The sequence below is a fragment of the Hordeum vulgare genome, chromosome 1H, assembly GCF_904849725.1.
Source record: "Hordeum vulgare subsp. vulgare chromosome 1H, MorexV3_pseudomolecules_assembly, whole genome shotgun sequence".
Taxonomy (NCBI): domain Eukaryota; kingdom Viridiplantae; phylum Streptophyta; class Magnoliopsida; order Poales; family Poaceae; genus Hordeum; species Hordeum vulgare.
This window is the reverse complement of record NC_058518.1, coordinates 442695594-442711002: the sequence shown is the minus strand read 5'-3', so window position 1 is coordinate 442711002 and position 15409 is coordinate 442695594. Positions and strand designations below refer to the sequence as shown.

At 42.6% G+C, this 15409-nt stretch overlaps 1 protein-coding gene across 1 annotated transcript; it reads right to left on the bottom strand.

The window, feature by feature from the left end:
* Positions 1 to 5552: 5552 nt before the first annotated feature.
* LOC123413357 (glycine-rich cell wall structural protein 1.0-like) lies at positions 5553 to 6332 on the bottom strand. The gene has a single exon (XM_045106302.1). It carries the CDS (start codon positions 6171 to 6173, stop codon positions 5694 to 5696), a length of 480 nt encoding a protein of 159 aa, XP_044962237.1. The 5' UTR covers positions 6174 to 6332; the 3' UTR covers positions 5553 to 5693.
* Between the last annotated feature and the right edge of the window lie 9077 nt (positions 6333 to 15409).

The window sequence follows — 15409 nt, the reverse complement described above, 5'->3', positions numbered from 1 at the left end:
TCCGATCTTCCTATCCCTACCCTCTACTTACATTTGCATGTCATCACTTTCCGCTGCAATACTCTTAGATATGCATGTGTAGGGTGTGCTTGACTTGTTACAATTGCTAAAACTGTCCCACAACTAAAATTGGGAAAAGGCTAAGTTTTTATTTGGTCAACTAGTCTAATCACCCTACCTCTAGACATACTTCAGAACCTACGCTATTTCCTCAGTTCATGGAAAAGGAAAAGATGTCGTTGATAAAGGCATTCGTCCCTTGGATGGCCAATTTTTTCGTACTGCTTCATACTTCACCAATGATGACACTACCACCGAAGCTTCGGCTGCAAAGTCCTCATAACAAATTCCTCAAGGTTTTGCCCCTCGTGTTATGACAAATCGTGAACTTCTCGTAAGTATTCATCAAAAGTCGATTAAGACCACAAGTGTTGCAAGCGTCAGTTTGATTCAATTCTTTGAAATATGACTCTGACGCGTAACTCAATGAGGAAGAACCACTACTATGCCAATCTTCGGTCGCACCTGGGCCATACTCTCTCAGATCTCAAGAAACCTGAATAAGTTGTGGAGATGAAGTTCCAATAGGAATTTGACCGGTCATGGCCACCACCGAAGAAATACAATAAAGTTAAAGTACCTTGAATTTTTACAAGCTCATTTTCTTCATCGTGTGAGATGGATGAAGCTATGGACCTTGATGACATTGATGCGATCCCTCCCCCAACAAACGACGCCAACAACAACGCTCATGCTCCTCCGCCACCTTCAAGATGAAATTTTTCAGGGGCGTTAGTCCTCACTTTTCATCCCTTTTAGCCACTTGATGACAAAGGGGAGAAATTTGAGTTAGTCTTCAAGCGGGTCTTTATATATGTGTTGTTTTGTGTTTAAGTTACAACTCTTTCTCTTCTAAAGTGTTTGTTTGATTGAGTTGTAAACTTAAGTCTAATGGTGGTCTTACTCTTTTGAACTTCTTTGTCCATCCTTATTCCTCGGGTTTATTAATACACACATGCTGAAATTCGTCACATACAATTTTCCATCATGCATTTCAAATTCTTCATATTATATGTTAAATGCGTGAATGGATTACAAGATATAGGGGGACATCTCCAAGATTTTATCCTTCCATGTGCATTTGCAATCCAAAGAAAATTCCTCGAATATGCACATCTCCAAGGGGAGTTCCTCTATATCTTGCAATCGATTTCCTCAAACTCCTTACTTACAATTCATATGTTTATCCCCGTTAAAAACTTAACCTATTTCTTATCAATCACCAAAAAGGGGAGATTGTAAGTGCATCTAGTGTCCCTTAGTGATTTTGGTGTATTGAGGACTCATAGGTTAAGGGACTAAAGTATTTTTGAGTGTGCACATGTCCTATAAGTCCCTAAGGAGTCTCGTTATACAATGGAAGTCAACCCCTAAAATGTATGTCTTCAACTAAAGACTTTGATGCTTTTCTTGAAGATTTTGAAGAAAAAAACAAACTGGTGTGACCTTGAAGATATTTATACGAGGACTATGGAGCTTCAAAACTTTTATTTTTATAGTTTATTTTCTCTTTCTGAGTCATAGGAAACATCGTACTCTTAAAGGGGGTCGATGTAATACTAAGGAAAATTTCCAAGTGATGCTCAAAGCCTACACATACTCAATCCTTCGAGTGAAGCCTTTGGAAATCTCTTACATTTCAGTCAAATTATTAAGTGACAGAGACGAAGGTCTTATGGTCTCAGAGAAAATTTGTCTGACTCAGGAGTTTGGATTTCACCAGTGTGAATTGCATACTACGAGGACTATGATAGCCCTGAGGAATGTGAGAGTTCGAAATTTCGACCATTGCGGTGCTTAGCGCCAGTTGTCCAAAAGATCTTATCCTTTCAACGATCATATCATTAGGGGCCTTTATGTCTTATCATGTCGGTTGCACCTTGGCTATAAATAACCGCCCCCATAACCACTAGCTGATTGGCTGCTCCGGAGAGAAACTGACGAGTGTCATTTGAGTGCAGTGCTTCCTCCGACAACTTTGAGAGTAGCATTTGTGAGGAATAACCTAAAACCGAAAACACCCAAAACCCAAAGTGATTGAGCACCATTGAAGATATTGTCCTATGTGGAACCGACACTTTTTATCTTTGAAGATTGTGCATCTTCCAGAGGGCTAGGCATCATGGTCTAGAGCATCCAAGGAATTGTGGATCGTGGGTGACCGAGTTTGTGAAGGTTTGGAGGTCTAGCTAGAAGACTTACCATGAGTGATTGGGAGGAGTCTGTGTGACTCTAGCTCAAGGAGAATACGGTAAGGACTGGGTGTCCTTTAGTTTAAATACCAAGCCACTCAAAACCAAACATACGAATGTCACAATAGTTTAAACTAATAGACCAAATCATTGTCTACACTTAAGAACTAGTTCTATTTTCACAACTCTTTCAATTCCTCATATACCTGTTGAAATTGATCGTTACTATTTAAAGACTTTGACTGAAGACTTTCTCAATTCCTCAACCCAAATTCTTGAGTCGCCTTGTCTTTAGCCTACTTATCATGACTAATTACTCACTACTTGTGCTCTATGTATGTTTTGCTTCACCATGATGACTTTGCTACTCCCATGTTATGCATGCATTTGAATACTTTATCCGCTGCATGTATTTCTTCACTTCACAAATTCCTCAAACAGAAATTCCTGAGTGAGGAATTTGTAAAAATCGCCTATTCACCCCCCTCTAGCCGATATAACTCACTTTCAAGAAGCACTATTGGAGGTCATGCCTGGGCTTTGGAGCACTGCCCTCATCTTACTTTTTGGCAGTCACACCCCCGTGACATATCTTTGCCTTGTTGCCCTTGAATTTTCCAGCAGGGGTTGTGTATTTGGGAGGTGTGTGGTATGCTTGGGGAGATGAGGAGAAGGTGATAAGGATGTGTTAGCGGAGGAAATGTTAGCCAACTAGGCGGTGCTTCTCCTTGGATCGCAACACCCCCACGTTACTATAGGCTTATCACTCCTCCTCTCACTATGCTTCCATGTTCGCTAGTTGTGCTTGCGAACTTGCAACATGAGGATGTTATGAACCAACAAACATTGGTCTCCATTGCTGGTGCGACAACATCGATTGTAGTAGTGGTGCGGCGATGGTGTGGCTGGCTAAAATGGCGATGTGTGACGATGCTTGAAGCATTGGTGGTGGGTGGCGGAACTTAGGAGGAGAAGAATGGGGAGGGGAAGCTTGCATTAGTGACATTGGTTAGTTCCAATGCTTTGCTCTCCAATCTTTACCAAGATGAGAGAGGAGATGATTAACGAAGATGTCGTGCAGCTGGAAGGCTCAAGCAGAATGATATTTTCAACAAATCAACTGGTTGAAAGAAAGTATTTTCCGGATCTTATGGACGAGACAAAGAGTGACTAATGCAGAACTTATCTTTTCACATGTGTGACTACTAGACACTATAAAAGAAAAGGAGTACAATAGAAGATGCAAATTTGGAGATGTAAAAGTAGGAGATGCAAAGTTGTCAGAATCGCGATTCTGAATCGGATCGGAGCTCCGTTGCTAGGATTGTGAATCGTAGAATCTTAACTATCAGGATCGTAGAAACTTAGATTCTATGAGCAAAATCGTAGAATCGGAGGGGCTAGTTTGGATCGTAAGATCGTAAGATTTTAAGACTTGAGTCACGATTCTGACAACTGTGAGGAGATGTTAAATTTACATCTTCAATAAAGAGCCAACTCCAACAGATGATGCAAAACCGAGATGTAAAACTGCAACTCCAATAGGTGATGAAAAACGGTAATGTGAAAACTAGATACTCCAACTACTACTTCATTTCAAACATAGTTCCACCATAATTCAAACATAGTTCTACAATTAAATAAATAAATTAAATGACTACTACAACTAATTCAAACTACTCATTGTCCGAGGGCATCTAGTCATCCCCTCGTCGTCCTCCTCTGAGGACTCGACGGGGATCACCGTCGAGGCGCCAGCCTCGTCCTCCTTCTTCACCTGCTTCTTCCTCTTCTGCTTGTAGTCGCACTTTTAGAATAACTCCTCCTCGGCCTAAACATACTTCGGATGCTCCCGTGCGAACATCATCATCGCTGCCTCATCGCATCGCTGGGACAAACGACCTTGACTCGCCTCTTCCTCGTCTTTTTCGGTGTGATCTCCATCATTCGAATGCCCTCCGACACAATGATCTATACATCCGCCCGGGTCTCGATCTCAGGGAAGTTGAGGTCCAACCTCGGCCTCTCGGCACGGCACAAGGCCACGACATAGGCACGTGCGGCCTTATCGGTTGTGGAGTACGTACAATGCCAAAAGCGGCAAGCCACGTCGGTGAACTCAACCCTGAAGTTGCCGAAGGGCTCCGCTCGAACGCCGAAGAACCCCGTCTTGCTCTTCGGGATCTTCTTCAGTGACATGGATGTGGGCTGGGTGGCAACGCACACAACGGCGATGGAACCGGGCAGTGGGGCTGCGTGCGGCAGTTGGTGCAGTGGTGCGGGGTTGTGTTTGGTCGATCCGGTGGTGCGGGGATGCGGGTGGGGCGGCGGCGGACGGCGCTGTGGGCGGGGCTGCGAGCGAGTCGGTGGCGGTGGGATCAAGCTGCACACATGGCGACGATGCGACGGAAAAGCGTCTAATTAACGGCATGCGGTGGCGGTCGGCGGTCGGAACATGGCAAAACCGGAGACGAAGATGCTGGAGGGGACGGATCTGGTGCGTGCCCCGGAGGCGGGGTGCGATGGGCGGGCGGCGACAGTTCGACGGGGCGGTGGGAGGAAGAAGATGGGTGGGGCAAGGAAATGGAATGGGTATATGCTTCCATCCGGGGCGCCGGCCGCACGCCTCAATGCCAGCCACGCAACATTATTTTTATCCGATTTGCTGCAACCACATTAATTTTTGCTTCAAACGTTTGTCATTTTGCTACATTTTGTCCATTTGAAAAGCTACAACCGGGCGTTTGACTTTTGCTACAACCATGTTAATTTTCGCTACACCGACATCATTTTTTGCTGCAACCGTTCACTAAAAAATTGCATACACGTTCACGTAGATATTTGCTACAACCGGCGTTTGACTTTCGCTACCATGCACGATCAGCTTCGTTTTTTTGCTACGATCACGTAGATATTTTTTTTTGCTATAATTTTTTTTTGTTGCAACCGTTGACAAAAATTGTTGCATCACACCGAAATTTACTGCATCGAGGAAAAAATGTAGCATCGATAGATCAGACGGCCCCCCTCACAGGCGCGAGCGTTCGCGCCGGCGCGCCGAGGCGTAGTACTACCCAATGGATTGGCGGTTGCCGGTTGGCGTCCTCCTGCCGTTTTTCACATCTCTAATGGATGGAGATGCAAAATTAAATCGGGGGTGTTATATTTTACATCAATGAAAGGTGGAGGTGTAATTTTTAATGCATCTACATCATCTATTGGAAAGAAGTTTTTTGCTACATCTTTTATTGAAGATAGTGAAAAGCTGAAAAGAAAAAATATACTGAACGTAAACTAAGATTTCATGAATATACCATTGACTATTAAAAAAAGTTAAAATATCGACATGAAGCCAACCACGATCTAGATTTGCTATATACAAAATTACAAATTCCGTATTTCGTTCGCCTCCAGGGATCGATGATGTTTTCGAAAGTATGCTCAGGACGACCGAACGAGCGCCACGGCCACGAGCGCATTGGCGACAGCCGAGATCCACACGACGCGGCCACGCGGCTCGCCCGCGGCACGGCGTCCGGCCGACTCCGACCCTGTCGCGCTCGTGTTCCGGCTGCCGTAGCCCCTTGTTGGAACATAACCACCGCCGGCCCCTCGCATGTAGCTGCCTCCACCGCCGCCGCCAGCTCCTGGCACGGAACCACCTCCATCGCCGCCCCCTCTGACGGCACTCCCTCCACCGCCAGTGCTTCCTCCATCGCTGCCGCCTCCGCCTCCTATCCTTGACCCACGGCCTCCACCTCCGCCTCGGGACGCCCCTCCTTGGAACTGCGACGCCACGCAGAGCAGCACCAGCAGCAGTGCGCAGAACAGCCTCGCGTTGCCTGTCAGTCTCATGGTCATGGCCTCTCTTGTGTAGCCGTCTTCTCTTTCTCGTCCGTCCGGTGTGTGGTGAGGTATCATGCCCTTGGACCTTATATGTATGGCGGATAAGGAAGAAGGCCGGAAAGCGTCTGCAGCAGATTGTATTGGACCTTGGACGAATGGAGGGTGTGAGGAAGGAGGCGGGAATGCGTCAACGCCTCAACGGCAGATTGGATAGTGGGGGGTCTGCTCGCCATAGACGCACATGTCGATCGGTGGCTACAGCGGCTCCACCAGTCAAAGACGTGTTAGAATAGTACTCCTATGTGATTATCTGCGTGCGCGTGTGTGTGGCCAACCGCATAGGCATTTGCAAAAGGCGAACAAAATATGAAGGCATTGCCGCTGCCTTCGCCCCATGCTGGATTTGTTGGAAAATTAAGCAAGATCATGATAAATTTCAGTAAATAATTTATAATTAAGACCAAAACTAGCATGCAACAATCTAGTAAGCTAGATAAACAGCAGAATATGCACATCGTCATCTTACACGGAGTAACAACTTTTAGAGAGAAACATTAACAGATCACGAACAGTGTACTATTTGTTAGCTATTGTAGGAGCGACGGTGTTGATGATGATGTTGGCGACGATCTGTTGTTGACGATGATGGAGATGACGATGAGTAGCATCATCCGACTTAGACGGTAGACGACCCGTGATGACGAATTTAAACAGCACTTTTCAAAATCCTAATTCGTCCTCTTCCGGTGCAGGATCACAAAGACGAACGGTTTCAGAGACCACCTGCTCTCGTGCACGTCGATGCGGGTCGGCATTCGAGATGGGGTAGATTACGGTGGTGGCAGAAATTGCGAAATGAAGCAAAACCCTAGGTGTTTTCGGTGTAACTTTGGTTGAGGCCGGTAAGCAGCATATATAGGAGGACCAGAGGCGGTGCCGTGTCGCGATCATGATCTCAAACCGACTTGATTTAAAAATTCATATACTTACCGGACAAGATATAATTAACTTGTCTGCAAAGACATAAAAAATAAAACGGTAATAGGAAGTCGCGCCCCCGCAAGGCAATGGGCCAGATATCGACGGACCAATCACACGTATGTTGCACATATATGCCGCCCCGCCCAGGCCAGGTCAGGCGAGGCGAGTGAGCCCGCATGCGGTACTCCCCTCTCTCTTCTCAAGACACACTTAGAATGGTGGGGAAAACGGACGTGGATTTTTGGCTCCCGGGAGCATATGCTCCCTAATGAACAGTAAAATTAAAATAAATAGTAAATAAGTTTAAAAAATTCTGAATTTTTTTGTAGATGTTCGTATTAGTGTGGCAAGTGTGCTTGCCAAATTTCATGTCATATGGGATAGTTGTGCTTCGTTGGTGAAAAAAATAAAATTAAGTGTAACATTTGGAGGTAAAAGTTGTCGTTCGACTTGTTCATTTTGCACAGGCCAAAATACTCATCTATTTTTTTTTCAATTTTTTTGACATTTGTAAAATACATTTCGAACCTGCAGGATCATATGCTCCAAGAGCCAAAATGAATATCCGGAGGAGAACTCACTATATAAAGTGGTCCAACTCTTCCACAACTAACGGTATGGTATTAAGCTTTAGTACCACCACTTACCATTTTATTCATGGGCTCTTTTAAGATTTCAGAATTTATAGATGAACCAAACCATATATTCTAACAACCCCCTACCAGATCTCAAATACCAATTTAATGATTTGCATTTTTCTCACATGTTTAATATACCACTATTTCAGCAGAGACTATTAAGTTGAACTTTCGCCAAGTACTTTAAATTGCATCCATTCACAACTTGGCAATGGACTATGCCTTGAATTGCCAGTTTTGCGTGAATAGATTTTACTTAAAGTCTTAAGCAGTACCTGGCTGCTAGTAGGCTACCCCTTGTTTGAAGCATACACGCGTACTCCCTGATCTTTTCGTTAGACTACAAGAGATCACCCAAGTCTCATAGATTGCAATGTTTACAATCGGATCTCATATAGGTGCATTCTTTCAATACTACTCTATAGGACACCATCTTTGCTATAATAGTCAACAAAATCACATAAGGCCTTGTTGCCAACCCTGCCTGCCAGCACTGAACCTTACAGCTCTAAGAGTTTTGCATCTTCACTTAGCGAGGGCCACTTATTACTCTCCTATGTTAACCAATAGCTTGTTCTTCCGAAGACTTAAGTCACGGGATCTCTAATCACAAAAGTTGGGTTACTACTATGGTGTAACATCTATGGGTATCATGCCCATCTCCCTTGATACAATATCTATCACATTTCCTGATAGTCCCTTTGTAAAAGGATCTATCGGGTTTTTGTGTGTTTGAATATAAGTAAGAGTTATTACTCCGGAGTTTCTCAACTTCCTCACAGATTTCAAACGTCTGTTCACGTATTTTGATGACTTCATGTTATCCTTAGAGTTATTTACTTTAGTGATAACTGTTTCGTTGTCACAATTAAGAAGAATAGCGGGTACAGTTTTTTCAACCGCACGCAAGTTCATCAAGAGCTCACGCGGCCATTCGGCCTCAAAAGTGGTTGTGTCTAAGGCAGTTAGTTATGCTTCCATAGTTGACCTCGTCGATATGGTTTGCTTGCAAGACCTCCATTAGTAAATACATACCCATTGATGGCGTAGAGTATATGAACATCAGAGATCCAGTTTGAATCACTATATCCCTTTAGCACTACAGGATGCCCTGAATAGTGAACTCTATAACTCATCGTACCTCTCAGATAATGCAAGACCCTGTCAGTTGCATGACAATGGTCATCACCCGGGTTGGACACGAACCTACTCAGTTTCCTCACAGTAAAAATATGTCTGGTCTTGTAGTGCTAGCTAAGTACATGAGTGAATCGACAATCTGATAGTATCTTACTTGATCTCTCGTTTATTTCTTTTTCTTTCTAAGTGTCACGTTGGGATCATAAGGTGTTGGAGAAGGCTTGTTGTTGATACATTCAAAACGTATCTATAACTTTTGATGGTTTCATGCTACTTTTATGCTTTTGATAATTGTTTTTATATTAAGTTTATGATTTATTTGGACTAACCTATTAATAGTTGCAAAAATGCACAATCTTCTTGTTTTACACTTTGATGTGTAGGAACTATCAAAAATAGAAAAGGAAACCTTGTTAGAGTGGGACTTTGACTTTCCTGAAATTTGTCCCCCTATAGATTTTAGAGATCGTTTGTTTCCGCCTCGAAGATGACGTCAAATGGAAAAATAATAGATGCAAACGTTGTGGGAAATTTTATGCTGATAATTCTAGACATAACATTCAGTCCATTTGGAGTCCGGACGCTCCAGGAGACCCCGTTTTACTGGAGGACAAATATCTGATTACAAGATTATGGGAATCGGTGACGTGATTAAGTCCAACTCTTACCTTATTAGATGGATTCGGCCAAGCCACGACTTGGAGACCTCATTAGGGCTGAGAGGGGTTCCTAGTACGGTTCACGAGGTGCCCAAGAGCCCTTGTATTAAAGGGGCATCCATCGGAGGGCCAAGGATGATTGTCCCGACTCATAAAAGGAGGGGGAAAACCTGATTTCTGGAGAGCCACCAAGAGCTACGAGATTTCCTCCTCCCATGCAGCCGCCTTGGGATGGAGAACCACCTCCATACCAGCACCATCTCGAAGAAATAAGGGGGGCCAAGGGCCGCCGCCCCCAAGGGCCGTGGCCGCCGTCTCCTCTCCGGGCTGCACCTCTCCATCAACCCCTTGCTCACCATGGCCATGTGTGAGTAGTCTCCCTCAGGGCTGATGTCTTCTACGGTAGCTATGCGCTCATCTCTCTCTCCCATGATGTGATCTTGATTCTGATCGTAGGCTATGTTAATATAGGATGATCCCATGATGTTTCCCATTCTTCTATGTATTGGAATGATGTAATTACTTGATCTTATCTAGTATAACCCTCGAGACCATGTGACAGCGGTCTATTGGACATGGATTAGAAGAATATTTTCATAAAAGATTTTCTCTTTTGTGAATTGATTGAATATTTAGAGTCTCTTGTTGGAAATATGCCCTAGAGGCAATAATAAAATGGTTATTATCATATTTCCTTGTTCATGATAATCGTCTATTGTTCATGCTATAATTGTATTAACAGGAAACAGTAATACATGTGTGAATAGATAGATTAGAATGTGTCCCTAGCAAGCCTCTAGTTGGCTAGCTCGTTAGTCAATAGATGATCATGGTTTCCTGATCATGGGTATTAGATGTCATTGATAACGGGATCACATCATTGGGAGAATGATGTGATGGACAAGACCCAATCCTAAGCATAGCACTAGATCGTATTGTTCGTATGCTAAAGCTTTTCTAATTCCAAGTATCTTTTCCTTCGACCGTGAGATTGTGCAACTCTCGGATACCGTAGGAGTGCTTTGGGTGTATCAAACATCACAACGTAACTGGGTGACTATAAAGATGCTCTACGGGTACCTCTGAAAGTGTTTGTTGGGTTGGTACGAATCGAGGTCGGGATTTGTCAGTCCGCGTGACGGAGAGGTATCTCTGGGCCCACTCGGTAGAACATCATCATGAGCTCAATGTGACTAAGGAGTTAGTCACACGATGACGTGTTATGGAACGAGTAAAGAGACTTACCGGTAACGAGATTGAACAAGGTATAGGTATACCGACGATCGAATCTCGGGCAAGTTCTATACTGACAGACAAAGGGAATTGTATACGGGATTGATTGAATCCTTGACATCGTGGTTCATCTGATGAGATCATCGTGGAGCAAGTGGGAGACACCATGGGTATCCAGACCCCGCTGATGGTTATTGGCCGGAGATGTGTCTCGGTCATGTCTGCCTGTCTCCCGAACCCGTAGAGTCTACACACTTAAGGGTCGATGACGCTAGGGTTATATGGAACTGTTATACGACGTTACCGAAGGATGTTCAGAGTCTCAGATGAGATCCAGGACATCACGAGGAGCTCCGGAATGGTCCGGAGGTAAAGATTGATATATAGGATGGATGGGTTTGGACGTCGGAAATGTTTCGGGCACCACCGGCAAAGTGCCGGGACCACCGGGAGGGGCCACAAGCCCCGGAGGGCTACATGGGCCAAGTGCGGGAGGGAACCAGCCCCTAGGTGGGCTAGTGCGCCCCCCACACCCAGCCCATGCGCACCCGAGAGGGAGGGAGGGGAAACCCTAGGCGCAAACATCTGAGGGAAATTGTTGTTGTCCTACAAACATCTGCGCTTGGAGGCCCAACATAGTCTACAAGAATAGAAGCGTGCGTAGACATCAAGCTATTTCTGGCGCCGTTGCCGGGGAGGTGAGTTCTTGAAGGTATATCTTTAGATCTTGAAATTAAATCTTTTTGTTTCATGTTTTTATTTTCACTAGTTAGGCTTAATGGAAAACAACAAAAATATGAGAGAGCTTTATAAACTTTATCTTGAACTAGGACATGAAGTGTTTGAGGAGAAAATTAGAAAACCTATGAAACTTTCTTATTTGCGTAACAATTATGATGGTGGCAATGTTATTAGTATGCTTCCTTTGAATATCAATATTGCTAATGACATGGAAAGCTCTAAGCTTGGGGATGACGGGTTTGATGAACATGATATTTTTAGTCTCCCAACTTTTGAGGAGAAAATTTGCTTTGATGATACTATGCTTCCTATATATGATGATGATGAATGTGAGCTTTTTAGTCCACCTACTATAGAGGATAATTATGATTATGATATTCCTCCTAAAAATTATGATTACTGTGATGATAATGATTGCTTTACTCTCACTATTCGTAATAAGAAAGATTTTGCTTATAAGAAGAGTAATGATACTTTTATGCTTTTGGATCATGCAAATAATGCCTTATATGATACTTATATTGTTGAGTTTATTCAGGATCCCACTGAAAATTAATATGAGAAGGGAACATATGCTTATAGATATTCGAATAATATCAAGTTCCCTCTCTTTGTGTTGAAGGTTTTGAAGCTCCACTTGTTCTGCCTTCCTATGCTTGTTGCTTTGTGCTTCAATTAATTATTCTATTGAAATATTCCTATGCATAGGAAGCATGTTAGACTTAAATTTGTTTGGTATTTGTTTCTTGATGCTCTCTTTTGTTCTACAACTCTTATTCCTACGAGAGCATCATTAAAATCTTAAGCCTATCTTTATGGCTATAAAGAAAGAGCTCTAGGAAGACAACCCTTGTTATCTTTACTTTGAGTTTTTACTTCCAGTTTTTAGTGGTCTTGATGTGTGTTACTACTGTAGAAACATCATTGTATCTTTATTTTTAAGCTTTGTGCGAAGTTTTAGCCTCCGATTGCAAGAAAGTTCAAAAGTTGTGACATGCTATCCACAAATAGATTATGTCTGCTTGACGGAAAAATTCACCAAAAATCACCAGATCATCTTTTTAATTTGAATTTTTCTGAAATTATGCTCTATAAAATTGGATTTCTAGCGTCTGTTCTGAGTTTTTTTATTTGAGTTTCACAAGTGCCCTGAAGAAATTATTTACTACCTCTTGGTCTGTTTTTCACAGATTCTGCCACGTTTTACGTTTTCATCGTTTTGCAAATCTTAAGCTTGCTTTCTCTTTGGAAAAACTTTTCGGAAATCTTGAGAAACAGTAGATCATCATTAAAATCTTTATTTCCAGTGGAGAAAAAATATTTTATTATGGGTACTAACCACTCTAATCAGCTTACGATGACTTTCGTATGAAGCGAGTTTTGAAGTATGCGATGGAAGATGATGAAAGAAGATCTAGGAGTGTCAAGTGATCAAGATTGGGGATGCCCCCATGCACCCCCAAGAAATATTCAGGGAGATTCAAGCGTCTAAGCTTGGGGATGCCCCATGCATCCCCTTCTCCATCAACAATCATCAGTTCGTCCTTCTCCATACTATATTTTTATCATTTCATATATTATGTGCTATGCTTGGACCGTCCCGCTCTTTACTTTTTAGTTTGTTTTAGTTTTGCTTGATGGTCATAAATAAGTTACATCCTATCATTCTTATTTGTGAGAGAGACACTCTCCGTTTTAATTGCTTAGAACACTCTGGTTTTCACTCTAATTGTTCTATGAGTGTTCACTTTTTGCTAGTACTGCGTTTAGCTCTTGTTTTCCACTCGTATTTTGTTTATATCTTGTTAGTTTGCTTCAGTTATATATGATTATCTCTCCGGTTTTTAATTAATATTATCTATGAGAGTTGTTTCAAGAAAGTTGATGGGTGTTGGAGAAGAGTAAAATATTTCATGCTTATAGTGGTGCAATAGGAAGCTTGTTTAGACTATGGCTTAGACTTTAATATGTCATGTTAGATATTTTCTTAATTATATGCTTAGTAGTTATTGATGTAGAATGACTTGTCTTATATAGATGAGAGTTCTTAATGTGCCATTGAAAGAATCATGTGTTGTTTTTATCATATCGAAGCATAATATTGTGGTATTCTCATTTACAGCTTCATTTGGGTTGACTTGACGCATGCTCACACCATGTTATGACTACAAACCAATCACCTCTAGCCTCTATGATCATTTAATTTTTGACTTGTAATATTATTTATGCTTTGATTAATAATTGTTTGTCGCTATGCATGATTATGGCCGTTATTTCTCTCTTAGTTGGTCGCTCCCAGTCTCTTGCTAGCCTCCACCTGTAGTGAGTATGAGCTCTACTCGTGCATCCAACTCCCAAAAACACAAAGTTTGCCAAATGTGTCCACCATACCTACCTACATGTGGTATTTAACCGCCACTTCAAGTAAATTTCTCGTGTGCTACCTTTAAAACTTTCAAAATTATTCCTGCTTTGTGCCTCTGTTTTAGCTCATGAGGAAGTAGTAGATAATTCATGATCTTCTCATACTTGACAAGCTTTATCTTGGGTTTGCATGTCTAATCTGCGAACCCCTAATACGAGGAGGGACTAGCATGAGTGTGCCCAACTCATAAAAGATAATAGCAACAAACAAAACCTCCTTCACGCTTTGTTCATGAGAAATCAGAATAGTGATAAACAAAGGAGACTAAGGGGATGTGATCGTCCCCACTTTGGGAGCCGTTCCTCAAAACTTGTCCAGCATGAGAATTATTGGGCTATCTGTTAGCATTCGTTGACGAATTATGTGTTGGGGAACATCGCATGGGAAACAAAAAAATTCCTACGCACACGAAGACCTATCATGGTGATGTCCATCTACGAGAGGGGATTTCCGATCTACGTACCCTTGTAGATCGCACAGCAGAAGCGTTAAGAAACGCGGTTGATGTAGTGGAACGTCCTCACGTCCCTCGATCCGCCCCGTGAACCGTCCCATGAACCGTCCCGCGATCCGTCCCACGATCTAGTGCCGAACGGACGGCACCTCCGCGTTCAGCACACGTACAGCTCGACGATGATCTCGGCCTTCTTGATCCAGCAAGAGAGACGGAGAGGTAGATGAGTTCTCCGGCAGCGTGACGGCGCTCCGGAGGTTGGTGGTGATCTAATCTCAGCAGGGCTCCGCCCGAGCTCCGCAGAAACGCGATCTAGAGGTAATAAATGGCCTATAATTACCTAAGCTAGATCCAAAATGGCTTAATAAGCAGAGTTTGTTCCGGAATAACACATTTTACCCAAGTTAGCTCCGAAATGACCTATAGTTAGCTAGGCTTCCACCTAAATGACATAATTAGCTTAGTTAGCTCCAAAATGGTCTATTTAATAAAACATGACCTATACTTAGCTAATTATCCTTGAAATGACATAATTAGCTCGAAAAAGGCATTCTTAGCTAATTATCCTACAAAATGACATATTTAACCCATGTTAGCTCCGAAACAACATATAGTTAGCCAGACTTCCACCTAAATGACATAATTAGCTTAGTTAGCTCCAAAATGACCTATTTAATAAAAAATGACCTATACTTAGATAAGTTCTCTCCTAAATGACATAATAAGGCTAACTTAGCTCCAAGATGACTTATTCCCCCTAACGTAGGTATTAAATGGCCTATAATTAGCTTAGCTAGATCCCAAATGGCTTAATAAGCATAGTTTGCTCCGGAATGACACATTTTACCCAAGTTAGCTCCGAAATGACCTATAGTTAGCTAGGCTTCCACCTAAATGACATAATTAGCTTAGTTAGCTCCAAAATGGTCTATTTAATAAAACATGACCTATACTTAGCTAATTATCCTCAAAATGACATAATTAGCTCCAAAAAGGCATTCTTAGCTAATTTAGCCCGAAGAATGGGACAAGAGGAGAAG

Coding starts and splice junctions, on each gene's coding strand:
- LOC123413357 (XM_045106302.1), bottom strand. CDS start 6,173: ATGATACCTCACCACACACCGGACGGACGAGAAAGAGAAGACGGCTAC.